The 22,241-nt window shown below is 41.2% G+C and overlaps 2 protein-coding genes across 3 annotated transcripts in view; both read left to right on the forward strand.

The window, feature by feature from the left end:
- The window catches only part of slc12a2l (solute carrier family 12 member 2-like), a 62,530-nt gene extending 58,309 nt beyond the window's left edge, over positions 1-4,221 (forward strand). The window contains exon 26 of the mRNA XM_088336675.1: positions 3,908-4,221. Within this exon, the coding sequence (XP_088192801.1) occupies positions 3,908-4,043 (136 nt within the window). The 3' untranslated portion in view covers positions 4,044-4,221. The remainder of the gene's footprint in view (positions 1-3,907) is intronic.
- A 5,924-nt stretch (positions 4,222-10,145) lies between these two features.
- Positions 10,146-21,426, forward strand: nudt12 (nudix (nucleoside diphosphate linked moiety X)-type motif 12). Of its 2 annotated transcripts, none has more exons than XM_088336676.1 (8): positions 10,146-10,220; positions 12,030-12,234; positions 13,679-13,937; positions 16,219-16,486; positions 18,387-18,554; positions 19,754-19,867; positions 19,932-20,131; positions 20,203-21,426. In XM_088336676.1, exons 2-8 carry the CDS (start codon positions 12,038-12,040, stop codon positions 20,335-20,337), a joined length of 1,341 nt encoding a protein of 446 aa, XP_088192802.1. In that variant the 5' UTR covers positions 10,146-10,220; positions 12,030-12,037; the 3' UTR covers positions 20,338-21,426. The 2 variants fall into 2 exon arrangements, with proteins under 2 accessions (XP_088192802.1, XP_088192803.1); XM_088336677.1 differs by lacking the exon at positions 10,146-10,220 and adding an exon at positions 11,186-11,347.
- The last annotated feature ends 815 nt before the right edge of the window (positions 21,427-22,241 follow it).

The raw sequence follows: 22,241 nt of genomic DNA on the forward strand, positions 1-22,241 counted from the left end.
CATAGGGCCCGTCAGGCTTTTTCATCGGGTTCGCCAAACGGAAATGTTAAAAATATAATGATAATAGGTATTAAATTAATAAAAAAACTACTATTAATGAAACTGTGTTTATTTGGAGCCACTCTTGCCCCCAGTCTCCCCCAAAATTGAAATGGCCGGTTACATTTCTCTCATTTATTTTATGAATAGAAATATGAATTACATTACTTGAAGAAAAAAACTTTTGAGCTAGCAATTGTCAAGGTTAAAACTTGAGATTGTATTAGGATGAAGAAAAGAACACACTCTGAGTCGAAAATTAGGTTTTTGATAGCCCTTCCATCAGAGGCGCGTGCTTCCAAGATCGGCTCAGGAAGTAACCACGCTTCCCCGATGGGTAGAGACTCATTTATTTGGGAACACAGACTTAAAACAACACATCTGATTGGCTTAAGCAAGATCACATGAATACATGAAACAAATCTGATTTGTTTAAACTGAAAACACATGTTTAAATGAAGTGAATCATGCTGGTCGCTAGATGGCGTGCAAGTATAATAAAGGAGCAATAAGGATAGTGAAACTTTGTAACACAAAGGGTACAATGTGTCGCGGTGAAAGGAATGTAGGGAGGAAAGCTCTTCCCCGCACTTCCCAGCACCAAAGCAAAGGCCATCTTGATTAATGAATAGCGGGCCTCAAGAGGATACAAATGTAAGCTCTTCCCTGGGCTTCCCAGCACCAAAGCGAAGGCCATCTTGATTAATAAATAACGGGTCCCAGGAGGATACAATTGTTGCAAGAATACAAACAGCACCTGGATATAATCTTTAGGTTTGTTAAGGCAGTTTTGAGGATAAAATCATACAAAGGCACATTCAAACTATAATCAAACTATATTTTCCCCTTACAGCCATATTATATTTGAAATTTCCCAATGCATATAAAATGTAGTGCTTTAAAGGTGGGGTGCATCGTTTGAGGTGTCCTTAAGTATGGTATGTGTTCACAATTCCCAACAGAGTTCAAAGAGCCAATATGCTTTATTTTATTATATTTTTTACTCCTAGCTGCTTTTGTTTTACTTTTATGAGACGGGGCGAAACACTATAGGTTCGAGGAAAGGGGGCTGGGGTTCTGAAGAGAGAGGTCATGCTCGTCCCTGCAGGTTTATTTATTTTAAGACGGATGAAGAAGTTTATTCGAGCGCGGCTAAGAAATGCAGTTACTTGCTCGCAAATGATAGATAGGCCAGGGCATACTAGTGTGCCGCTGGAATTTTCCCAATTTTATCTTTTCAAAAAAATCAGGCCGTTATTCAGTATTTTTTATATCTTCAGGCAAGAAACTGTAAGAGTCATCCATATCAGTAGGTGGCAGTAGATTTTTATATACTTTTTAATGTACGAATTATCTGCTCATGAGGTAGCACAGTACATTTAATAACCTAATTTGTTTAACAAAGCGATTTAAGATTGCACTGTAAAAAATAAAAACATAAATGAAATGATGCGCTTTAAGTATTATTTTCTTCTTTTTATATATAAATGATCTGCTTATGAGGTAGTACAGTGAAATATTTGACATAACTTCATTTTTCAAACATTTTCGACGGACGGTGTGCCTCGGAACTTTTTTTAATAAATAAAAATGAACCTTGATTCAAAAAGGGTTGAAAAACACTGGGCTAGATTACCTAAAGCGACCTCATTTATAGCTATGTTTAATTCTGAACTGCTCCAAATTCTCATCTCATTAGCCGTACCGCTTATCCTCATTAGGGTCGCGGGGGGGCTGGAGCCCATCCCAGCCATCTCCGGGCAGTGGGCAGGGGACACCCTGAACTGGTTGCCAGCCAATCGCAGGGCACACAGGGAAAGACAACTCATTCGCTCATTCACACCTAGGGACAATTTGGACCGGCCAATTCACCTGAAATGCATGTTTTTGGAATGTGGGAGGAAACCAGAGTGCCCGGAGGAAACCCACGCAAGCACGGGGAGAACATACAAACTCCGCACAGGATGCCTGGCTGCTCCAAATTAATTTAATACATGTTTTTATCAACAAAAAAATTGAAATAACACCGACTTGTTTGATTATTCATACATGCGTATCGTTGCTGATAAATCCTTTTTTTCAATTTCTTATTTATGTCTAAAGGTGCAAAATATTAAAAAAACAAAATAAATAAAGAGTCAAAAGATAGGGATATGAGTTTTCCCATCATCAGGGTTGGGTAGGGTTACTTTAACTGGATTACTTTCAATGACTTTTGGATTACTCCAATGCCAAATATGCTCATAAAAAACAAAAGAAACAAAATATGAATAAAATGATGAGTCACAACACGTGGTAAGCTTTCTCTCCTGGCTTTGATCTCTTTGATCTCCGGCAAAACTAACATCAAATGCGACAGAAACAAAATGAAAATAAATCCATCATTTTTGCCGTTCCATGTATTCCAAGCCTGCACAAAATTGAGTAATTGTATTCATATTTAGTTTCTTTTGTCTTTTATTAGCATATTTACTATTGGAGTAATCCAAAAGTAATTGAAAGTAATCAAGTTAAAGTAACCCTACCCAACCCTGCCTATCATGTATTGCCGAGACTGTTTTGCTAGATACACAAAAAAAAATAAAAAAATGTTTAGTGTGCATATGATAAGTGTTGTTGCTCGTGTGGAAGTCAGCTGCCATTGTATATGTGCACGAGTACTTTTAGAATAGAATAGAATATACCTTTATTGTCATTGTTACAAAATGGGTTAACATATTGTGACAACGAAATTGGGCATGACACTCCAGTTTCACACATTCACAGTGAGGTAAAAAAGCCAAAAAGATAAAGGAACAGAGAAGATAAGGTTATAGTTATAATCTACACAATATTTGGGTTCTATTAAAGGCAAAATTCTGTCTATATATGAACTAGCTGGTTCTATTAGAGCCAGAATTCTGCCGACGCCTAGTTAGAAAATAACATGCTGCATCTGTTAGTGTTGCATGTCAAGTGTCATTGTTCGTGTCGATGTCATTTAATCAGGGTTGGCTAGGGTTACTTTAACTTGATTACTTTCAATTACTTTTGGATTACTCCAATACCAAATATGCTAATAAAAGACAAAAGAAACTCATCTCATCTCATTAGCTGCACCGCTTATCCTCAGTAGGGTCGCGGGGGTGCTGGAGCCCATCCCAGCAATCATCTGGCAGTGGGCAGGGGACACCCGGAACCGGTTGCCAGCCAATCGCAGGGCACACAGGGACAGACAACCTAGGGACAATTTGGACCAACCAATCCACCTGAAATGCATGTCTTTGGAATGTGGGAGGAAACCGGAGTGCCCGGAGGAAACCCACGCAAGCACGGGGAGAACATACAAACTCCGCACAGGAAGTCCGGTAGCTGGATTTGAACCCACGCAGGAGGTTCCCAAGACCTTAGAACTGTGCCGCACACGCGCTAACCACTGCGCCGCCGTGCTTCCCACAAAAGAAACTAAATATGAATAAAATGATGACTCACAACACGTGGTAAGCTTTCTCTCCCGGCTTTGATCTCTTTGATCTTCGGCAAAACTAACATCAAATGCGACAGAAACAACATGAAAATCAATCCAAACAGCTTGCCAACATCATTTTTGCCCTTCCATGTATTCCGTTACTCCCCAAGCCTGCACAAAATGTAGTCATTTTATTCATATTCAGTTTCTTTTGTCTTTTATTAGCATATTTGGTATTGGAGTAATCCAAAAGTATTTGAAAGTAATCCAGTTGAAGTAACCCCACCCAACCCTGCATTTAACACATAGACAGAAATTTAGCACGAATGGAACATATAGCATAAAATAATGCATATCATATCAATCGTCAATTGCTATTTTGCTTATCTAAAAAAAATCTGCTCTTTTGTTATTGGTCAGGACGATGCCCTTGGCGAGGAAGGGAGTGGTTTCTAGCGCCCTCTATATGTGCTGGCTGGAAACGCTGTCCAAGGAACTTCCTCCCATCATGCTAGTGCGAGGGAACCACCAGAGCGTCCTCACATTTTACTCCTAAAACAGACTGCCATTTCTTTTTTACGTATTACATTGATTTTTTGAATAACGAACTGACTCAATGTTTTAAACCTTTTTTAATAGTTTGTTTCCATGAAAGTTGCATTGGAGTGTCAAAAGGGATTTTCCCTTGGTTTTTGTGTTATTTATTTAACGTGTTCAATAAACAATTAAGTAAACATTGTCTCATTGTCGGGGAGGGAAGGAGCACCACAGAACAGATTTTGAGAAGTTTCAACACCAGAGAAACCTCAATCACGTTTTGCAGGTGTCTCCTTTTGTATGTGAAATCTTTAGACATGCTTCAATAAGCTCTTTTGGGGATTTAGGTTCGGATTTGGACTGTTTGAATCTTTTCTTACTCTCACCATTTTCATCGTCGAATAAAAGTATGGCAAGCTGCCTTATGGGCCACCGTACGGAAGAACAACAACGGCCAAAACTAGTTCAGACCATTGAACATCTGTGTGATGCCAACAGTGTGGTACTTATCAATGGCAGCATTGGAGCGTGGTTTCGAACCCCAGTTGGTGAGAAACAAGGCTGCATTCTCGCTCCAACTTTATTCGACATCTTCCTGAAGAGGATTTTTAACTCGGGGGCCACACGATAGAACAAACATTCTGTCGGGGCCAGATTTGTAGATTTACGAGAAAGAGATAAAGAAATAAGAGAAAGAGGGAGGGAAAAGGAGAGAGGGTGGGACAAGGACAGAAAAAGAGAGGGAGAGAGCGTGAGAAACAAAAGATAAAAAGTCGTGAGAGAGGAGGAAAAGAAAGAAAGAAATCCAAAGAAAAATAGAAAGACAGAAGGGGCGAAAAGAGAAAAGAAAGTGCGAAGGGTAGGAAGAGAGAAAGAGAAAAAAGGAAAATGGAGCAAAATAAGTTAAAAAGACACGGAGAGAGAAAGAGACAAAGAGCAACAGAGGAAGAGAAAAAGAGAGACGCAGAGAGTGAAAGAGGCAGAGAGTAGGAGAAAGGGGTGGAAAAGAGAGAGAGAGAGAAAGAAATACAAGTACAGTGTCTTTGTTCGAGGCACCTGGCTTTGGCAACATCAAGTTGACCTATTTCAACCTGCAGCTCGTTTTTCTCTAGCGCTTCTCTGAGTGTTGTCTCGCGGGCCGGATTCAATCCCTTAGCGGGCCCGATCCGGCCTGCGGGCCGCCTGTTCGACGCCCGTGCTCTAGAGCAACAAGAAGGTACAGTCAGTATTGGAGGACACAACATCACTAACCTCCGTTTTCTGACGATATTGCCGGATTGTCAGGAGACGAACAGGAACTCAGAGATCTGGTCAATCGCCTGGACAATGCTATGAAAATCAGCATCGACAAAAAACAAAAGTAATGACCAACAACCCCAAGGTATCTCCACGAAAATCACCATCGACCACAGAGAGCTAGAGGCAGTCACCAAATTTAAATATCTTGAGCCATGTTCCCTGTAATTTTCCACGAGTCTAAGCGTTCACACAAAGTCGGTGAGAAGCGCTTGAAACAACAGTGAGCAACAGCAATCCCAAGTGTGGCAAGATAATTCATGATCAAACATGTCCAAAACTTGACATCAAGTTACATTTTGCTGAGTTTCCGGCAATGCAAAATGATTTTTCTCTTTTGAATGAATTGACTCATGTACTATTGCAAAGGTTGTACGGCCTACAAACAATTATTTCACAAGATATCCATTTCTTTTTATTTCCTGACATATTTTGTCGCATAATATTAACATATTTGGGGGCTTATTTTGTCGGTTGCAAGATACAAAACTGTACTTAATCACATTTTTGAGTGGAAGTACAATGTTGGCAACAAGATTCACTTGATATCATTGGAAATGATTTGAATGCAACACAAACTTTTTCTTCTTTTTTCCGTGTTTTTTTTCTACTTTTTTTTTTATTTCCTTTAAAAAAAATATCTCATTGTGTTCATTTTTTCCGAGCTGTTACTTTTTTCTTTTTGTTTTATATTTACCTTTTTCCTACATTTCTTTCTTTTCTGGCTTTTTTTCCTTCCTTTTTTTCTCTTCCTTTTGTTTCTTTTTTTCTCAGCTTTTCACTACTTTTTCATTTTGGTATTTTTTTATTTTTTGTTCTATTCCCCCCTTCCTCTAAGTCATTTTGTGCATAATTTAACATAATATTTGGTCATGTTGGGATGAAAGAAGCAAAAACAACCTGAAGAGCCGTTTAGGGCCCGAAAGAGCCGGTTCCTTTTAGTGAGCCGAGCCAAAGAAGCCGGTTCCCCGACAAACTCTACTAACTTTACTCAACTTCGTTCTCCTTCGACTCGACTTCAAAATACGGCATTTAGGACACAACGTCAGGGGAACCCGTGTATTTTTACTTTCATGCACTGTAACTTTGACTTAAGTCGCTTCTTAATAAGTAATTTTGAGCTCTCATTTTTGTGCGCCGGATAGATTTTCTTGTGCGCTGAGAATGTGCGAGCAGTGCGCAATCGCGCACGAGCGCAGCTTAGAGGGAACACTGATCTTGAGGCTGTCATATCAGAAGAGGGGTCAGAACCAGAAATCGTGGCCGGAATAGCTCAAACCACAGCCGCACTAGCTATACTTAAACCCATTTGGAGGGACAAGAACATAGCAGTGAAATCAAAGATCAGACTCATGCAAGCGCTGGTTACTTCCATCTTCCACTATGCTTGCGAGACATGGACTCTCACAGCAAAACTGGAGAAGAAAATCCGATTCTAGAGAAAACGAAATGGTGCGCAATACTAACAAGGGGCATGTTGGACCCTAAGAAGAACTGTTGTCAACTGTGCAGGGACAGAAACTTCAGAGGGATGATCACCAAGATAATTCTCCAGGGCACAGTCCAAGGGGGCAGGAGGAGAGGAAGACCGAAAAAGAACTGGTCTGATAACATTAAGGAATGGACTGGTGCCAACTCTGCCACGATCCAAGAACAGGGGCGGCAGTAGCTCAGGAGGTAGAGCGCTCGTCTTGGGATCATGAGATCCCAGTTCGAATCCCGGCTCGTCCGTGTTACATGTCGAAGTGTCCTTGGGTAAGACACTGAACCCCTAATGCCCCCAATAAGCAGGTTAGCGCCTCACATGGCTGCACGGCCGCTATTGGGAAATGTGAAGCACACTGTAAAGCGCCTTGGGAAGTCTTGACTTGAAAAGCGCTATACAAATGCAGATCATTTCATTTCATTTCATTTAACAGGCAAGGAACCGTCAACAGTAGAGAAAGCTGAACCGAACCGTTGACCATCTCATCGTCAACCATTTAACTACAGCTACGACAAAAAAACAATCCCAAGTTTTAACTAAATTGGCCGAATTTACAAAAAAAAAATGCTTATTGTTGATATAACCCCAGAGCATGATGTTGCCAACACCATGTTTGACAGTAGGAACGGTATTTTTAAGCTAATGTGCAGTGTTACTTGGTGGGCTAAATGTGTCCCGCCACATCATTTTATGTGGCCCGCAAGATTATTCAGAGAGAACCATCGGAGAAAAATGAGACAATGACTCAGTTTTAAATATGTCCACTGGATGCCGCCAAAGCCAAGCGCCACTCACAAAGCACCCACTGTTGAGGATTGAGCGAACCCATTTCGATGTTCTCTCATCTCATCTCATTAGCTGCACCGCTTATCCTCAGTAGGGTCGCGGGGGTGCTGGAGCCCATCCCAGCAGTCATCGGGCAGGAAACACCCTGAACTGGTTGCCAGCCAATCGCAGGGCACACAGGGACAGACAACTTGCTTGCTCATTCACACCTAGGGACAATTTGGACCGGCCAATCCACCTGAAATGCATGTCTTTGGAATGTGGGAGGAAACCGGAGTGCCAGGAGGAAACCCACGCAAGCATGGGGAGAACATACAAACTCCGCACAGTAAGTCCGGTAGCCGGATTTGAACCCACACAGGAGGTTCCCAGGACCTTAGAACTGCGCCGCCGTGCTGCCCCCATTTCGATGTTACTTTCTTAAAATTAAAATCCAGAGAAAATATGAAAAACAAAAAAACAGAAAACAAAATAGATAAAATAATAATAATTTAAAAAAAATAGCACCTTTTCATAAGCTTTAGGAAGCTTAAAATCTTTTCACTAATAGATATAATTGAAAGGGAATTTCCCATATTCAGGCAGGAGGTAGAGCGCTCGTTTTGGGATCAAGGGATCCCAGTTCGAATCCTGGCTTGTCTGTGCTACATGTCAAAGTGTCCTTGGGTAAGACACTGAACCCCTAATACCCCCAATAAGCAGGTTAGCGTCTTACATGGCTGCAATACAAGGCTTGTCCGTGCTACATGTCGAAGTGTCCTTGGGTAAGACACTGAACCCCTAATACCCCCCAATAAGCAGGAAAGCGTCTTACATGGCTGCAATACAAGGCCGCTATTGGGAAATGTGAAGCACACTGTAAAGCGCTTTGGGAAGTCATCGACTTGAAAAGCGCTATAGAAATGCAGATCATTTTTTTAAATGATTACATTATTGACTTAAATGAATGTCTGTATGCTACTATTGTCACTTTCCAGTCTGCATGAGTTTACACAGGTTAAATAAACTGTAGTGGAAATAAATTAAATTTTGAAAAAAAGGCACATTACAAGAGATTACAGCTTAGCGAAGGAAAGAAATATTAAGGGAAAAACACTCAATAATTGTTTCATAATCATATATTACATCCCTGAATCATTGTGTAATTGTGAGTCCCTGAAAAGACCCACAGCCCTCAAGCTAGGGCACACTGTAAGTTAACAATTTACTAAATGAGAATGTTTTTCTACCATGTGGCCCCTGAGCTAAAACGAGTTTGACACAGCTGCTTTAAAGTTTAATCATATTTTGTACCTAACCAAATTGTTCGAATTAGTTATCTGACCTACAATTTATGCGCGCTCGTTTCTTGATGGAAAAGCTGAACAAGAGAAAGCCGACATTTTCACACGGGGGCAGATTTAATTTCATTAACGATTGAACTAAGTGAACTCCACTGAATAAGGCCGAATTAATGTCGTTGGAGTCTCTGGCAAGCCTTCTCTGAAGTCCTCCAGCCTTCTCTTCTCGGCCCATGTCTCCCCACAAGATGGTGTGCCGACTCCTCCCATGGGCACTCCAACAAAGCCCCTGGGCTCCACCATCTCAGAGAAGAGCGCCGCGATGTCTGGAAAACTCAAAACAACACCGAGCGTTTCTACGTCATCAGGGCCTCGTTCTCAAAACATCGCCTGCCGTCCTCCGTCAGAGTCCTGTGATCAAAATTCCCTAGTATTCTGCATTTGGAACTGCGTGACCAGTCATTGAACTACTGCCCAGTCAGTGAATATCTTGCATTAAACTCAATAAATGTAACTTGTATTCAAGCGTATAAAATCCTTTATAGTCAAATGTATAAAACCCTTCACTTATTAACCTAATATTTTTAAAGCAGTAAGACAAAGCGTTCCGATCATCAAAATTGTTTTTGCAAGTTAATTATGTTAATTATTATCTGCAAAAACAGGGTGGCACAGTCGATGGGTGGTTAGCACACAGCCCCACAGTGCAGAGGTTCAGGGTTCAAGTCTAGCTACTGTAGTCTCCCCGTGTGGAGTTTGCATGTTCTCCCCGTGCTTGCGTGGGTTTCCTCCGGGCACTCCAGTTACCTCCCACATTCCAAAAACATGCATGTCAGATTAATTGGCCGGTCCAAATTGTCCCCTAGGTGTGAATGAGCAAGTGAGTTGTCTTGTCTCTGAGTGCCCTGCAACCAGTTCAGGTTGTCCCCCGCGACCCTACTGAGGTTAAGAGGTGCAGATAATGGACACATGGATGGATTATCCGCAAAAAAAATCATATATTCATAATAAGTAACTTAGTTTTCTACTCAAATCATTGAAAACCCTTTAAGATCCTACCCGTGTGAGCGTCTCCGGTGAGTAGTTCAAAGAAGCTCGGATAATTCTCTATCAATTGTTGATTCTTTTAAATGAAGGCTTTTCTTCGTAATAAATACAAAATACCAGTATTTAATTATAATATATAAAATAAAACTATCATCACTCAATCGAAAAGTTCTTTCTTCTTTTCGTTCAAGCCAGACAAGAATTGAAAGTCTAAACTAAGCGGACGCGCTATGAACTCATCTCATCATGACGTCACGCGTGAGCTAGTCGGGTGGACATCAAACTTCTTGGCAGGTTTCAGGTGACTTTTCCGAGTTAACGCTAATAACGCTTCGTCAAAAATGTACAACACTTTAACGCATTCGGTTGATTCCAGCTTCGAGACGCGAGTACGGCTAATGTCGTTAGCCTAGCTTAGCGCCCATTCGTACACCACAGCGTTTGGTTTAAAAACATGAAAAATTGTAGGAATATAATACTCGTCCGTCACCACATTTATATTTGTAGTAAAAGAACAAAACCGCTTATGTGCAGTTTTCTGGCCGAAACATGTATATATCCAAAACAATATTAAATGTTTACAAATGTTTTACTTACGTTCATCTTACGCAAAATGAAAAAAAAAAAAAAATTTGGTGAAGTTGATTGACAGCTGTTTGCGTCAATCAGAATGAAGGGGGAGGAGCTTATATAATTTATCATAATTTCTCTATTTTGTAATACAAGCAAAAGCGTTTAGTTTTAACACATTACGAATTTATATTTTAAAATATTTCCTAAAATTTGGATCCCAAACAAATCCCAACCGTGAACAAAATATTACATTGACATGTCGGTCTACCCACAAAAATAAAATTACGGTACAGTACATTGCGTACAATACATTTCTGCGCTATCATTTTGCAGTTACAGTTTTTATTGACTTTCAACAATTTTCCACACACACAAAAAAAAAATCCCAGCCAAAAAAAACTAAAAACAGACAGGCCAAACAGCGGTTAACTCAACTAGGACTGGGGTAAAATACAAGATAATAGAAGAAACAAAAAACATACATTGTATTCGCACCTAAGTAAGAATAAAACATCAATCCATTCATTATCTGCACGGCTTATCATCAGTAGGGTCGCGGGGGTGCTGGAGCCCATCCCAGCCATCTTCAGGCAGTGGGCAGGGGATCCAGCAAGTCACAGGGCACACAGAGACAAACAACTTACTTGCTCATTCACACCCAGGGACAATTTGGTCCAGCCAATTAACCTGACATGCATGTTTTTGGAATGTGGGAGGAAACCCACCTAAGCACAGAGAGAACATGCAAACTCCTCCAGGGGGGGTTGCTGTAGCTGGACTTGAACCCTGAACCTCTGCACCGTGGGGCTGTGCGCTAACCACTCATCTGCTGTGCCAGAGAATAAAACATAAATGGTAAAAAGATTTGCGAAACAGTACAGTATTTCAAAGCCGAATGTATTTGTATTAATAAAGTGAACAAAGTGTTTTGTTTTTTAAAGTATAGTCTGGGTTCTTCACAGAATATATATATATCCAGCGCATGGAGCTATACATCTGTTTTAACTGTTCCAAGTTGAGCTTAGTTGTCAGAGCACTGGACCACCAGGGGGGATTTAGATGACTTGCGAAAAGGCAGTAGGAATTGTCAATTAATATTATCACACTATTTTTAGCCACACACGGTTACACAAGGACTAGGATAAACACGTACTATGCTGAGGTCCGGTTCATCTCTGATGCTTTACACCGAAATCAATGGTGACCAGATGATGAAGGTGGTGTATCTGAGTCCGATCAAGAGGCTTCCCCTGCTACTGGTAACCATGAAAACCTGTCTGTTTCCTGTGTGGGGGAAAACCAGATAGTTAAGGGATCAGTGAATTTGAACCAAGAAGACAAAATGAAGTGTCTTTGGCACATAACTTTGCTCATGAATCTGTTTTTGGAAGAAAATTAATCGTAAAAGAAATAAATATGCAGAAACATAGAGGAAATACCCCACTTAATTAAAGACAAATGATCCCTCAACAGAACAGAAATTTTAGCATTTTTATCAAAAAAGTGATCCTCATAAATCTGGTTTGTCGCACCTAAGATTGCAGGATGTCTGACACGCCAGAGGAGGAAGTTGTGGCAAAGTTCCTGGATGCGGCGTCTGGAGGGGATGAAAGTCAAGTGACCGCCATGCTGTCCGCTGTGCCTTCTTTGCTGGACCGAAGCGACCCGAGAGGGTGGACGGCACTGATGCTCGCCGCCAGAAACGGGCACCTCGCCGTGGTCCGGACGCTTCTCCAACATGGGTACGCCGATTACACATAACACTGAAATCTATTTGTTTCGCTAACATTATTGAGAAAGGGCATGTGTTTGTATATGTATGGCCAGCCTCTGATGATTAAGTACAGGAGGGATTAGAGGTGAGATTGGGCCAAAGATAGAGAGAAATATAAGGGGGGAAAGATAGAGAAAGAAAAATAGACAGTGGGAGAAATGGGGAGAGATAGAAAGAGAAAGAAAGAAATAAAAGAGAGAGAGAGAGAGAGGTAGAGATGTATAGACATAAAAATAGAGAAATATAAGAAGAGGGAAAGATAGAGAAAGAAAAATAAAGAAATAAAAGAGAAAGAGAGAGAGAGCGGTAGAGATGTATAGACATAAAAAGATAAGAGAGAAATATAAGAAGAGGGGAAGATAAAGAAAAATAGACAGTGAGAGAAATAGGGAGGGATAGAAAGAGCAAGAAAGAAATATAAAGAAATACGAGAGAGAGAGCGCGGTAGAGAGGTATAAACATAAAAACAGGGAGAAATATAAGAAGAGGGAAAGATAGAGAAAGAAAAATAGACAGTTTGAGAAATGGGGAGGGATAGAAAGAGAAAGAAAGAAATATAAAGAAATAGAAGAGAGAGAGAGAGCGGTAGAGATGTATAGACATGAAGATAGAGAAATATAAGAAGAGGGAAGGATAGAGAAGGAAAAATACACAGTGGGAGGAATGGGGAGGGATAGAAAGAGAAAGAAATATAAAGAAATGAGAGAGGTAGAGATGTATGGACATAATAAGATGGAGAGAAATATAAGAAGAGGAAAAGATAGAGAAAAATAGACAGTGAGAGAAATGGGGAGAGATAGAAAGAGAAAAATATATATAATGAAATAAGAGAGAGACAGACAGAGAGAGAGCGGTAGAGATGTATAGACATAAAAAGATAGAAATATAAGAAGAGGCAAAGATAGAGAAAGAAAAAGAAATGTACAGTGAGAGAAATGGGGAGAGATAAAGAGAAAGAAAGAAATATAAAGAAATAAAAGAGAGAGAGAGCGGTAGAGATGTGTAGACATAAAAAGATAGAGAAATATAAGAAGAGGGAAAGATAAAGAAAAATGAATGGACAGTGAGAGAACTGGGGAGAGATAAAGAGAAAGAAAGAAATATAAAGAAATAAAAGACAGAGAGCGGTAGAGATGTAGACATAAAAAGATAGAAATATAGGAAGAGGGAAAGATAGAGAAAGAAAAATAGACAGTGAGAGAAATGGGGAGAGATAGAAAGAAATATAAAGAAATAAAAGATATATATATTCGGGTGATGCACCAAATGACTTAGCGGAGGTTTTGGTCTGCGCTAACCGAGGGATTACTGTAATCGTAAAGCAGGATGGCTGTACTCTGGGGGTCTACTGCATACTGACATACTGAAATCGGTTCTTAATGTCTCCCCTTTGGCCACCTTGTGTTTTGGAGGTGTGACAAGAGTCACATGAACAGCAGTGCTCAGACTGCGCTGGGCGTGGCCAAATTCTGGGGTCACGGCCACGTCTCCGCCTTATTGGATGAGGGCCAACAAGACGGCGGCGTCGAGAACTACTTCGGTGCCGAGCCTTTGGACCGTCTGAGCGCCAAACGCACCGACAGCGCCTGGCTGGAGGACAGGAAGAAGCGTCCCGACTCCGTTTTCCTGCTCTTCTCTGACCTCAAACCATTGTTGCGGCGGGACCAGCAGGTGACAACTTTTTGATAACTTCTTCAGTTGATTTTCGACTGTAGGACCATCCCACCATCCCCTGATCCAAGACCTACATGAGGGGAAGGAAAAACTCAAAACCTCGGTCAAGTCATGTTTATTTGTATAGCCCTTCACCACAAGGGGTTTAAATCGGCTGCACAGATCACAGACTATTATGACACCATCCCCTGATCTAAAACCTACATGAGGGCAAGGAAAATCTTAAAACCTCAACTGGAGGAAAATGAATATAGATGACATATAATTAGTCAAGTCAAGTCATTTTTATTTGTATAGCCCTTAATCACAAATAGTCTCAAAGGGCTTCACAAGTTATTACATATAAGAAGTTTAGGTTATTTGTATGCTATAGAGTAGAAGTGAGTTTTAAGCTTAGATTGAAACATTTCCACTGAGGTTGCAGATCGGATCTCAGGGGGAAGAGCATTTCACAACACCGGTGCCCGGATGGAGAACGCTCTCGAACCAGCGGAACACTTCTTGGCTCTTGGGATCACCAGGAGACCGGCGCTCTCGGAACGAAGGCTTCGGGCCGGGACATAGGGGGAGATCAGATCTGAAAGATATGAGGGGGAAAGTCCATGTATGATTTTGTATAGTAATAGGAGAACCTTAAAATCGCATCTTAGGCTAACAGGGAGCCAATGCAGGTTAGCCAAAATTGGGGTGATGTGATCGTACTTTTTTGTCCTAGTTAAAAGCCTCGCTGCGGCATTTTGTACCAGCTGAAGACTCTTGAGTCTGGTCATCGGAAGACCGGAAAGTAGTGCATTACAGTAATCGAGACGGGAGGTAACAAACGCGTGAATTATGATTTCCGCATCCGACTGAGAAAGTATAGGACGAATTTTAGCAATGTTACGGAGATGGAAGAAATCGGTTCTAGTCATTTTCTTCACATGTGTTTGAAAGGACAGATCGGTGTCGAAAATGACACCTACATTTTTAAGTGAGTCGCTCTGTGTGATGTGGCAATTGTCTATGTTCACAGCGGTTTTAGAGAATAAGTCACGGGACTTAGATGGACCAATAACTAACATTTCAGTCTTTTCAGAGTTAAGACGCAGGAAATTGAGTGACATCCACTCTTTTATCTCAGTGAGGCAGGCCTCCAAATTTCCACAGTTTAGTGTGGCAGATTCCTCCATCGGGAGATAGAGTTGAGTTGAAATAGGCATTTGGTACTTTTTTTCAGGGTACCAGAGACTAATGTTAGAGAAAGGAGAAAACAGAGAGTCGTCCTGAAAGATATGAATAAACACAAAAAAGCGCGACGAGGGAAACCTCATTGATATATCTGTTGATCGATCGGACCTTGAAGGACATTAAATACATACATCATACATTTTGGGCAATTACTTTTCTTTAGAGGTTTTGTTTTTTCGAACTTTTTTTTGTGTTTTTTGTTTTAGCCGTTTCTTTATTGAGTTGCTTTTTTTCCCCTTTTCAATCTGTTTCAATGAATTAACAATTATATTTTTGGACCCAAAAAAAAAAAACATTTAAAATTGAATTTCAAATTGATATTCGACTTTGGTCCTCGCTTGTTTTTTAAAACTTGGCTAATATTTAATTTCTTATTTTTATTTATGAAAGGGAAAGTCAACCAAAGTTATATTCAATCACTATTTAATATTCTGGTTTAAAAAGGTGAAGTGGTGGAGGAAATACTGTAAGTGTCTTTAAGACAAAAAAAAAAAACACTTGCGATATTTCAGTTAATTTTTAATGAATCCAGAATGTTTTTATTCATGTTATTTGTTCCTTTATGGTTTGTTAATGCAATATATGTTGCAGCCTGGTCATATATTATTATCCTCATGTTGAGGCTTTTCGAGTTTTCTCTTGCCCTCATGTAGGTTTTAGATCAGGGGATGGTGTAATAAGTCTGTAACAGTCTTGTCTGTCCAGACCTTTGAAACTCCTTGTGATTAAGGGCTATACATATAAACGTGACCTGACTGAGGTTTTGACTTTTCCCTTGCCCTCATGTAGGTTTTAGATCAGGGGATGGTTTGATTATAGTCTGTAGTATGCAATAATCTGTGGTCCGTGCAGCCCTTTGAGACTCTTTGTATTTCAGGGCGTCACAAATAAACTTGACTTTTATTAGCATATTTGTTAGTAATCTAAAAGTGATGGAAAGTAATCAAGTTACTGCAATATTAGGGTATTTGGATCGTGCTACCGATTACATTTTCAATAGGTAATTATTGACCGCATCCGATAACATTACTGTTAACTTACTTCTGAACAGGGCGGGAACCATTTGTGTCGGCTGAACTACGAGGCAGTCGAAGACATGCTGGATAAGCCGAACTGCGTACTGGTCTTCCTGGGCGTGGAGAAGACAAAAAGCGGGAGCGAAACGAGTATCGCGCCCAAGGAGGCCTCTGCCTGGTTTGCCATCGGCAGCGATGAGAACGATTTGGGGCTTCTCAGCCGCTGCCCGCATGGCGAGCAGAAGTGCGCCTTCGCCACGACGCCGCACCGAGATTTGCTTAACCTCAGCGACCAGGAAGCCGGTGAGGATAACAGACGGGAACAATCTGATTATTTTTTAAATCTCACCGATTAGATCTTCTTGTTTCAGTTGTTTTTCATCTCATTTTTGCAAATCTTGTCTTGTCTAATCTGTTCCTCACGTGATAATATTCAGGGTTCGCACACCTTTTACCTGGCCAAATTCAAGCACTTTTTATGGCCTTTCAAAGCCAATTTTTCAATTTCTCCAGTAGCATTAAATGAAGAAATCCTGTGTGAATTATGTATTTTGAAGAGCAACAGTGAAGAAACTAAGTATGTGAACACCCTGCTATTTTGCCATTTCTCCCACTTAGGAATGATGGAGGGGTCTGAAATTTTCATTGTCAGTAATGTCCACTGTGAAAGATAAACTAAAAAGAAAAATCCAGAAATCACAATGCATGATTTTTTAGGTGTTCAAATACTTATTTGCAGCTGTATCATCTAGAATTAGGACCCCGAAAAGACCTGGGGTGGACAGATGTCTGTCATGATTGCCAATTGAGCGCAGCTGCGGAGGCTTAATTGGCATGGACAGCTGATTGGCTGACACTCTCTTTTTAAACCCCCGGCTTCCAAGAGGAAGCCGTCAGATCGTTATGCGAACTGTTGCCTTCAGCTCAGTAAGCCTTTCCGTCTGACTCCGTTCCTGCTCTGTTTTTTTCTGCCTGATTTTTGTTGCCAACCTGTTTCCGGACCGGACTACGCTGCCTGTTACCTGACCTGTTCCGCCCCGTTACCTGCCTGCCTCCTGCTACCGACCTCGCTTACAAACTCGACACCCCCTTTGATCTCCAGTCCCGGCCAACGACTTGCTATTCCCGCCTGTTTCCTATCCTCCTCGCCAGACACGGAAGTGCCACTTCCGCACCGCTCGCTCCCCTTGTCCATCAGCCATCGAATCGTGGAAGCAAGCCCTGCTCTCCCTCTTTATCAATAAAAACTGAGAAAACGAGCGCTATTGGGTCCCGTCTCCGTACCTGGTTCGTGACAGTGTCTTTATACAGCTAACGACCTCAAACAGGTGCTTATGATTCAGGATGATACCTGGAGTGCAGGTGGACTTTGCACAATATACTGTACTGGCTGACGCCATCTCCTTGATGAAATCATCAACTTTGCCTTTTGTATGTGAAATCTTTAGACATGGTAAAATAAGCTCTTCCTTTTTCACCTTTCTGGGTTTTGGTTCCGGATTTGGACTGTGTTTGAATCAGTTCTTTTCTTACTTTCACCATTTTCATCGTAAAAAAAAAACGTGTGCACGCGTGTGAAATTACTCTCCTCCCCTTACCCTCCGCCTCCTTTCCTTCAGCGTAATGCGCTCGGTGGCCGGAATACTGTGTAAAAGTGAGATGAAATCAGATAGGTGCGGTAGGGGAAAAATATATAAAGGCTCTTGGAACTCTGTTGGGGATTGTTAACATGTACTTAATGGAGAAAATATTTAATTTTAAATGTTTTAAGGACACTGCAAACTACACACCCCAGCTATCACATAATGTCTACAGGTTTAAGTACAACTTATCTAGGCCACTAGGTGGTGCTAAAAATGCATAGCCCCTTATATTTTTCACCTATCACATAATCTAAATTGAATTTTGTCCCTGTTTGTCGCAGATTTTTGTCGCCAAGGTATAAGGAAAATGTTTGGTTTCTGTTGAATCAATTTAAAACCGATTTTACGTTGCCTTGTGACACTCACTGAGGTTAAGGTTTTAGTAATTTTTGTTCCATGTATGTGTAAGTTCTGCAGCTACTAATTGCTAATTATTACAATAACCATGTTTATCTAATCAGACACGTGAGAACAGAAATGGGGAAAAGAGCCTCGGGTTGCCCCACCATCTAGTTTTCGCATGATCATTTTCAAATATTAAAGACGCGTTTTCTCTCTAGGCATTGTGGCTCCAGCGCGTGCCCTGCTGGCTTGGCACCGTCGCTACGCTTTCTGCTCCACGTGCGGCGGCGCCACTGTCTCCGAGGAGGGAGGACATAAGAGAAGCTGCTTAAAGCTACAGTGCCCCAGCAATAAGGGGGTACACAACACATGTTACCCGCGTACTGGTATGCACCACTTTTGCGTACTTGTTTATTTCAGAGGGAATTCCTTCTAGTTTTTTTTTCTGTATTCATAGAGCGCTTATTGCAGGGTCAGGAACGTATGGCTCACGAGCAATGTTCCCTCTAAGCTGCGTGTTTGCGCACTGCTCGCACATTCTCGGCGCACAAGAAAATCTTGCCAGCTCACAAAAATCAGGGCTCCAAATTGCTAATTAAGAAGCGACTTAAGTCAAAGTTACAGTGCATGAAGGTAAAAATACACAGATTCCCCTGACGCTGTGTTCTAAATGCGGTATTTGGAAGTCAAGGTCGAAGTAGAACGAAGTTGAGTAAAGTCAGTAGAGTTTTTCAAGTACCGGCTTCTTCGGCTCAGCTCACTAAAAGGAACCGGCTCTTTCGGGTCCTAAACGGCTCTTCAGGTTGTTTTTGCTTCTTTCATCCCTATATGACCAAATATTACGTGAAATTATGCAAAAAATGACTTAAAGGAAGGAAGAATAGAACAAAAAAGAAAAAAATACCAAAATGAAAAAGTAGTAAAAAGCTGAGAAAAAAAGAAACAAAAGGAAGAGAAAAAAGAAGGAAAAATTCAGAAAAAAAGAAAAGAAACAAATGAAAAAAGTAACAGCAAGGAAAAAATAAACACAATGAGATTTTTTTTAAATGAATAAAAAAACAGGTAAAAAGAAGTTTGTATTGCATTCAAATAATTTCCAGTTGTATCAAGTGAATCTTGTTGCCAACATTGTACTAAAAAATGTGATTAAGTACAGTTTTGTATCTTACAACCGACTAAATAAGCCCCCAAAAATGTTAATGCGACAAAATATGTCAGGAAATAAAAAGAAATGGATATCTTGTGAAAGAATTGTAAGAACAAACGAGGTTTGTAGGCCGTACAACCTTTGCAATAGTACATGAGTCAATTCATTCAAAAGAGAAAAATCATTTTGCATTGCCGGAAACTTGATGTCAAGTTTTGGACATGTTTGATTATGAATTATCTTGCCACACTTAGGATTATGGTTGCTCACTGTTGCTTCAAGCGTTGCTCACCGACTTTGTGTGAACGCTCAGACCCGTGGAAAATTAGAGGGAACATTGAGGGTGTTTCGTTTCTCATGCTGCTAATTTGGTATTGTTTTCGATTCAGAGACGTGTTTCACCTTCATCTTTTCGCCGATGACCTCTCTCCCATACAGACCCCGTGGTCATCATGCTGGTGGTCCACCCCGACGGGAACCAGTGTCTCCTCGGCCGGAAAAGCATCTTCCCGCCCGGGATGTTCTCCTGCCTGGCCGGATTCGTCGAACCCGGTAAGCCGGCTCCGACACCAAACTACAAAACGGGAAGCGAGGTGGTGATTGCGAGTTATGTCAGGAGAGACTCTGGAGGCGGCGGCGAGACGCGAGGTGTTGGAGGAGAGCGGGGTCGACGTGGGCGCTGTACGTTACGTTTCCTGCCAGCCGTGGCCCATGCCCTCGCAACTCATGATCGGCTGCCTCTGTGTCGCCGCGAGCACCCGAATCAGCGTGGACCGCAGCGAGATCGAAGATGCCGGATGGTTCTGGCGGCAACAGGTGAAGCCGGAAACACCGAGGTGACAAAGTTCCGCCCGGGATCGCTTATCTGGTTTTTGTTTTGTGGTGAGGTGGCGGAAGCGCTGCGGGGTGGAGGGTCCCGTCCGAGCTCGGGCGCCGTCCAATCGGGTCTCGTCCTTCCGCCCAAGCAGACCATCGCGCACCAGCTCCTTCGGCACTGGATCAGCATCGCTGCCAACTTGTGAATTTGACATGTGCAATTGCGCACTGCTCGCACATTCTCGGCGCACAAGAAAATCTAGCCAGCGCACAAAAATGAGGGCTCAAAATTACTAATTAAGAAGCGACTTAAGTCAAAGTTACAGTCCATGAAGGTCAAAATACACGGGTTCCCCTGACGTTGTGTCCTAAATGCGGAATTTTGAAGTCGAGTCGAATCAGAACGAAGTTGAGTAAAGTTAGTAGTTTGTCGGGGAACTGGCTTCTTCGGCTCGGCTCACTAAAAGGAACCGGCTCTTTCGGGTCTTAAACGGCTCTTCGGGTTGTTTTTGCTTCATTCATCCCAACATGACCAAATATGTAAAATTATGCACAAAATGACTTAAAAGAAGGGGGGAATAGAACAAAAAAGAAAAAAAAAATAACAAATTGAAAAAGTAGTGAAAAGCTGAGAATAAAAGAAACAAAAGGAAGAGAAAAAAGAAGGAAACATTTTAGAAAAAAAGCCAGAAAAAAAGAAGAAATGTAGGAAAAAAGTAGAGAACAAAAAGAAAAAAGTAACAGCTCAAAAAAAATAAACACAATGAGATTCTTTTTAAAGGAATTTGAAAAAAAAAAAACACGGAAGAAAAAAGTTTGAGTTCATTCAAATAATTTCCAATTACATCAAGTGAATCTTGTTGCCGACATTGTACTTCCACAAAAAAATATAATTAAGTACAGTTCTGTATCTTGCAACCGACTAAATAAGCCCCCCAAAATGTTAATATTATGCCACAAAATATATCAGGAGATAAAAAGAATTGGATATCTTGTGAAAGAATTGTTTGTAGGCCGTACAACTTTTGCAATCGTACACGAGTCAATTCACTCAAAAGAGAAAAATCAGTTTGCATTGCCGGAAACTCAGCAAAATGTCAAGTTTTGGACATGTTTGATCATGAATTATCTTGCCACACTTGGGATTATGGTTGCTCACTGTTGTTTTAAGCGTTGCTCACCGACTTTGTGTGAACGCTCAGACCCGTGGAAAATTACAGGGAACATCGCATGTGACCACATGATGTGTAAAGAATCTTAGTTTGCTTTAAAAAAATAATAATAATGTAACATAATGCATAAAACAAATGAATAAATGGTATTATACTGCCACCCTTGATTTTTTTCACTCTACTTTGAAGAAAGTATTAAAAGCCAGCATGGAGCCAGAGTATGGTCTAATTTAGCGGTCTCTAGGGTGCCCCCTAGAGACAGATGAGGTGCCTGCGAGCTTGTTCCGAACATATCCCACCAGTGCTCAGGAGGTAAAGCGCTCGTCTTGGGATCAAGAGATCGCAGGTTCGATTCCCAGCTCCTCCGTGTTATGTCGAAGTGTCCTTGGGCAAGACACAGAATCCCTAATGCCCCCAATAAGCATTTCGGCGCCTTGCATGGCCGCTATTGGTGTGTGAGTGTGGGTGTAAATGGGTAAGTGTGAAGCACATTGGAAAGTGCTTTGGGAGGTCTTCATTGACTTGAAAAGCGCTATACAAATGCAGACCATTTGCTAGGTGATTGTGATTATCTTAGTGGTCAACTGAGTCCATATAACCCTTTTTTACCCCGTTCTTTTCTGTCTCACTTACCTTTTCTCTTTCTTTCTTTCCTTTCGCTCTTTGTTCGTGCCATCTGTCTTACCCTCTTACCTTCTTTCTCCATCTTCCTCCCTTCTTTCTACTTCCAATCATTAACCTGGCAATAACATTATTAAACAAGTTATTTTAGAAATGAGATATATAGAAAATTATATAGAGGGATAGAGAGAAATATAGGGATAGATAGCTAGATATAGAGAGATAGAGAAAGACACATAGAGAGATGGATAGAGATAGCAAGAGAGCGAGATAGAGAGAAAGATAGACATAGACAGAGAGCGACAAAGTGATAGAGA

Source organism: Urocampus carinirostris, chromosome 5 (genome assembly GCF_059441175.1).
Source record: "Urocampus carinirostris isolate Australia breed hairy pipefish chromosome 5, RoL_Ucar_1.0, whole genome shotgun sequence".
NCBI classification, from domain to species: domain Eukaryota; kingdom Metazoa; phylum Chordata; class Actinopteri; order Syngnathiformes; family Syngnathidae; genus Urocampus; species Urocampus carinirostris.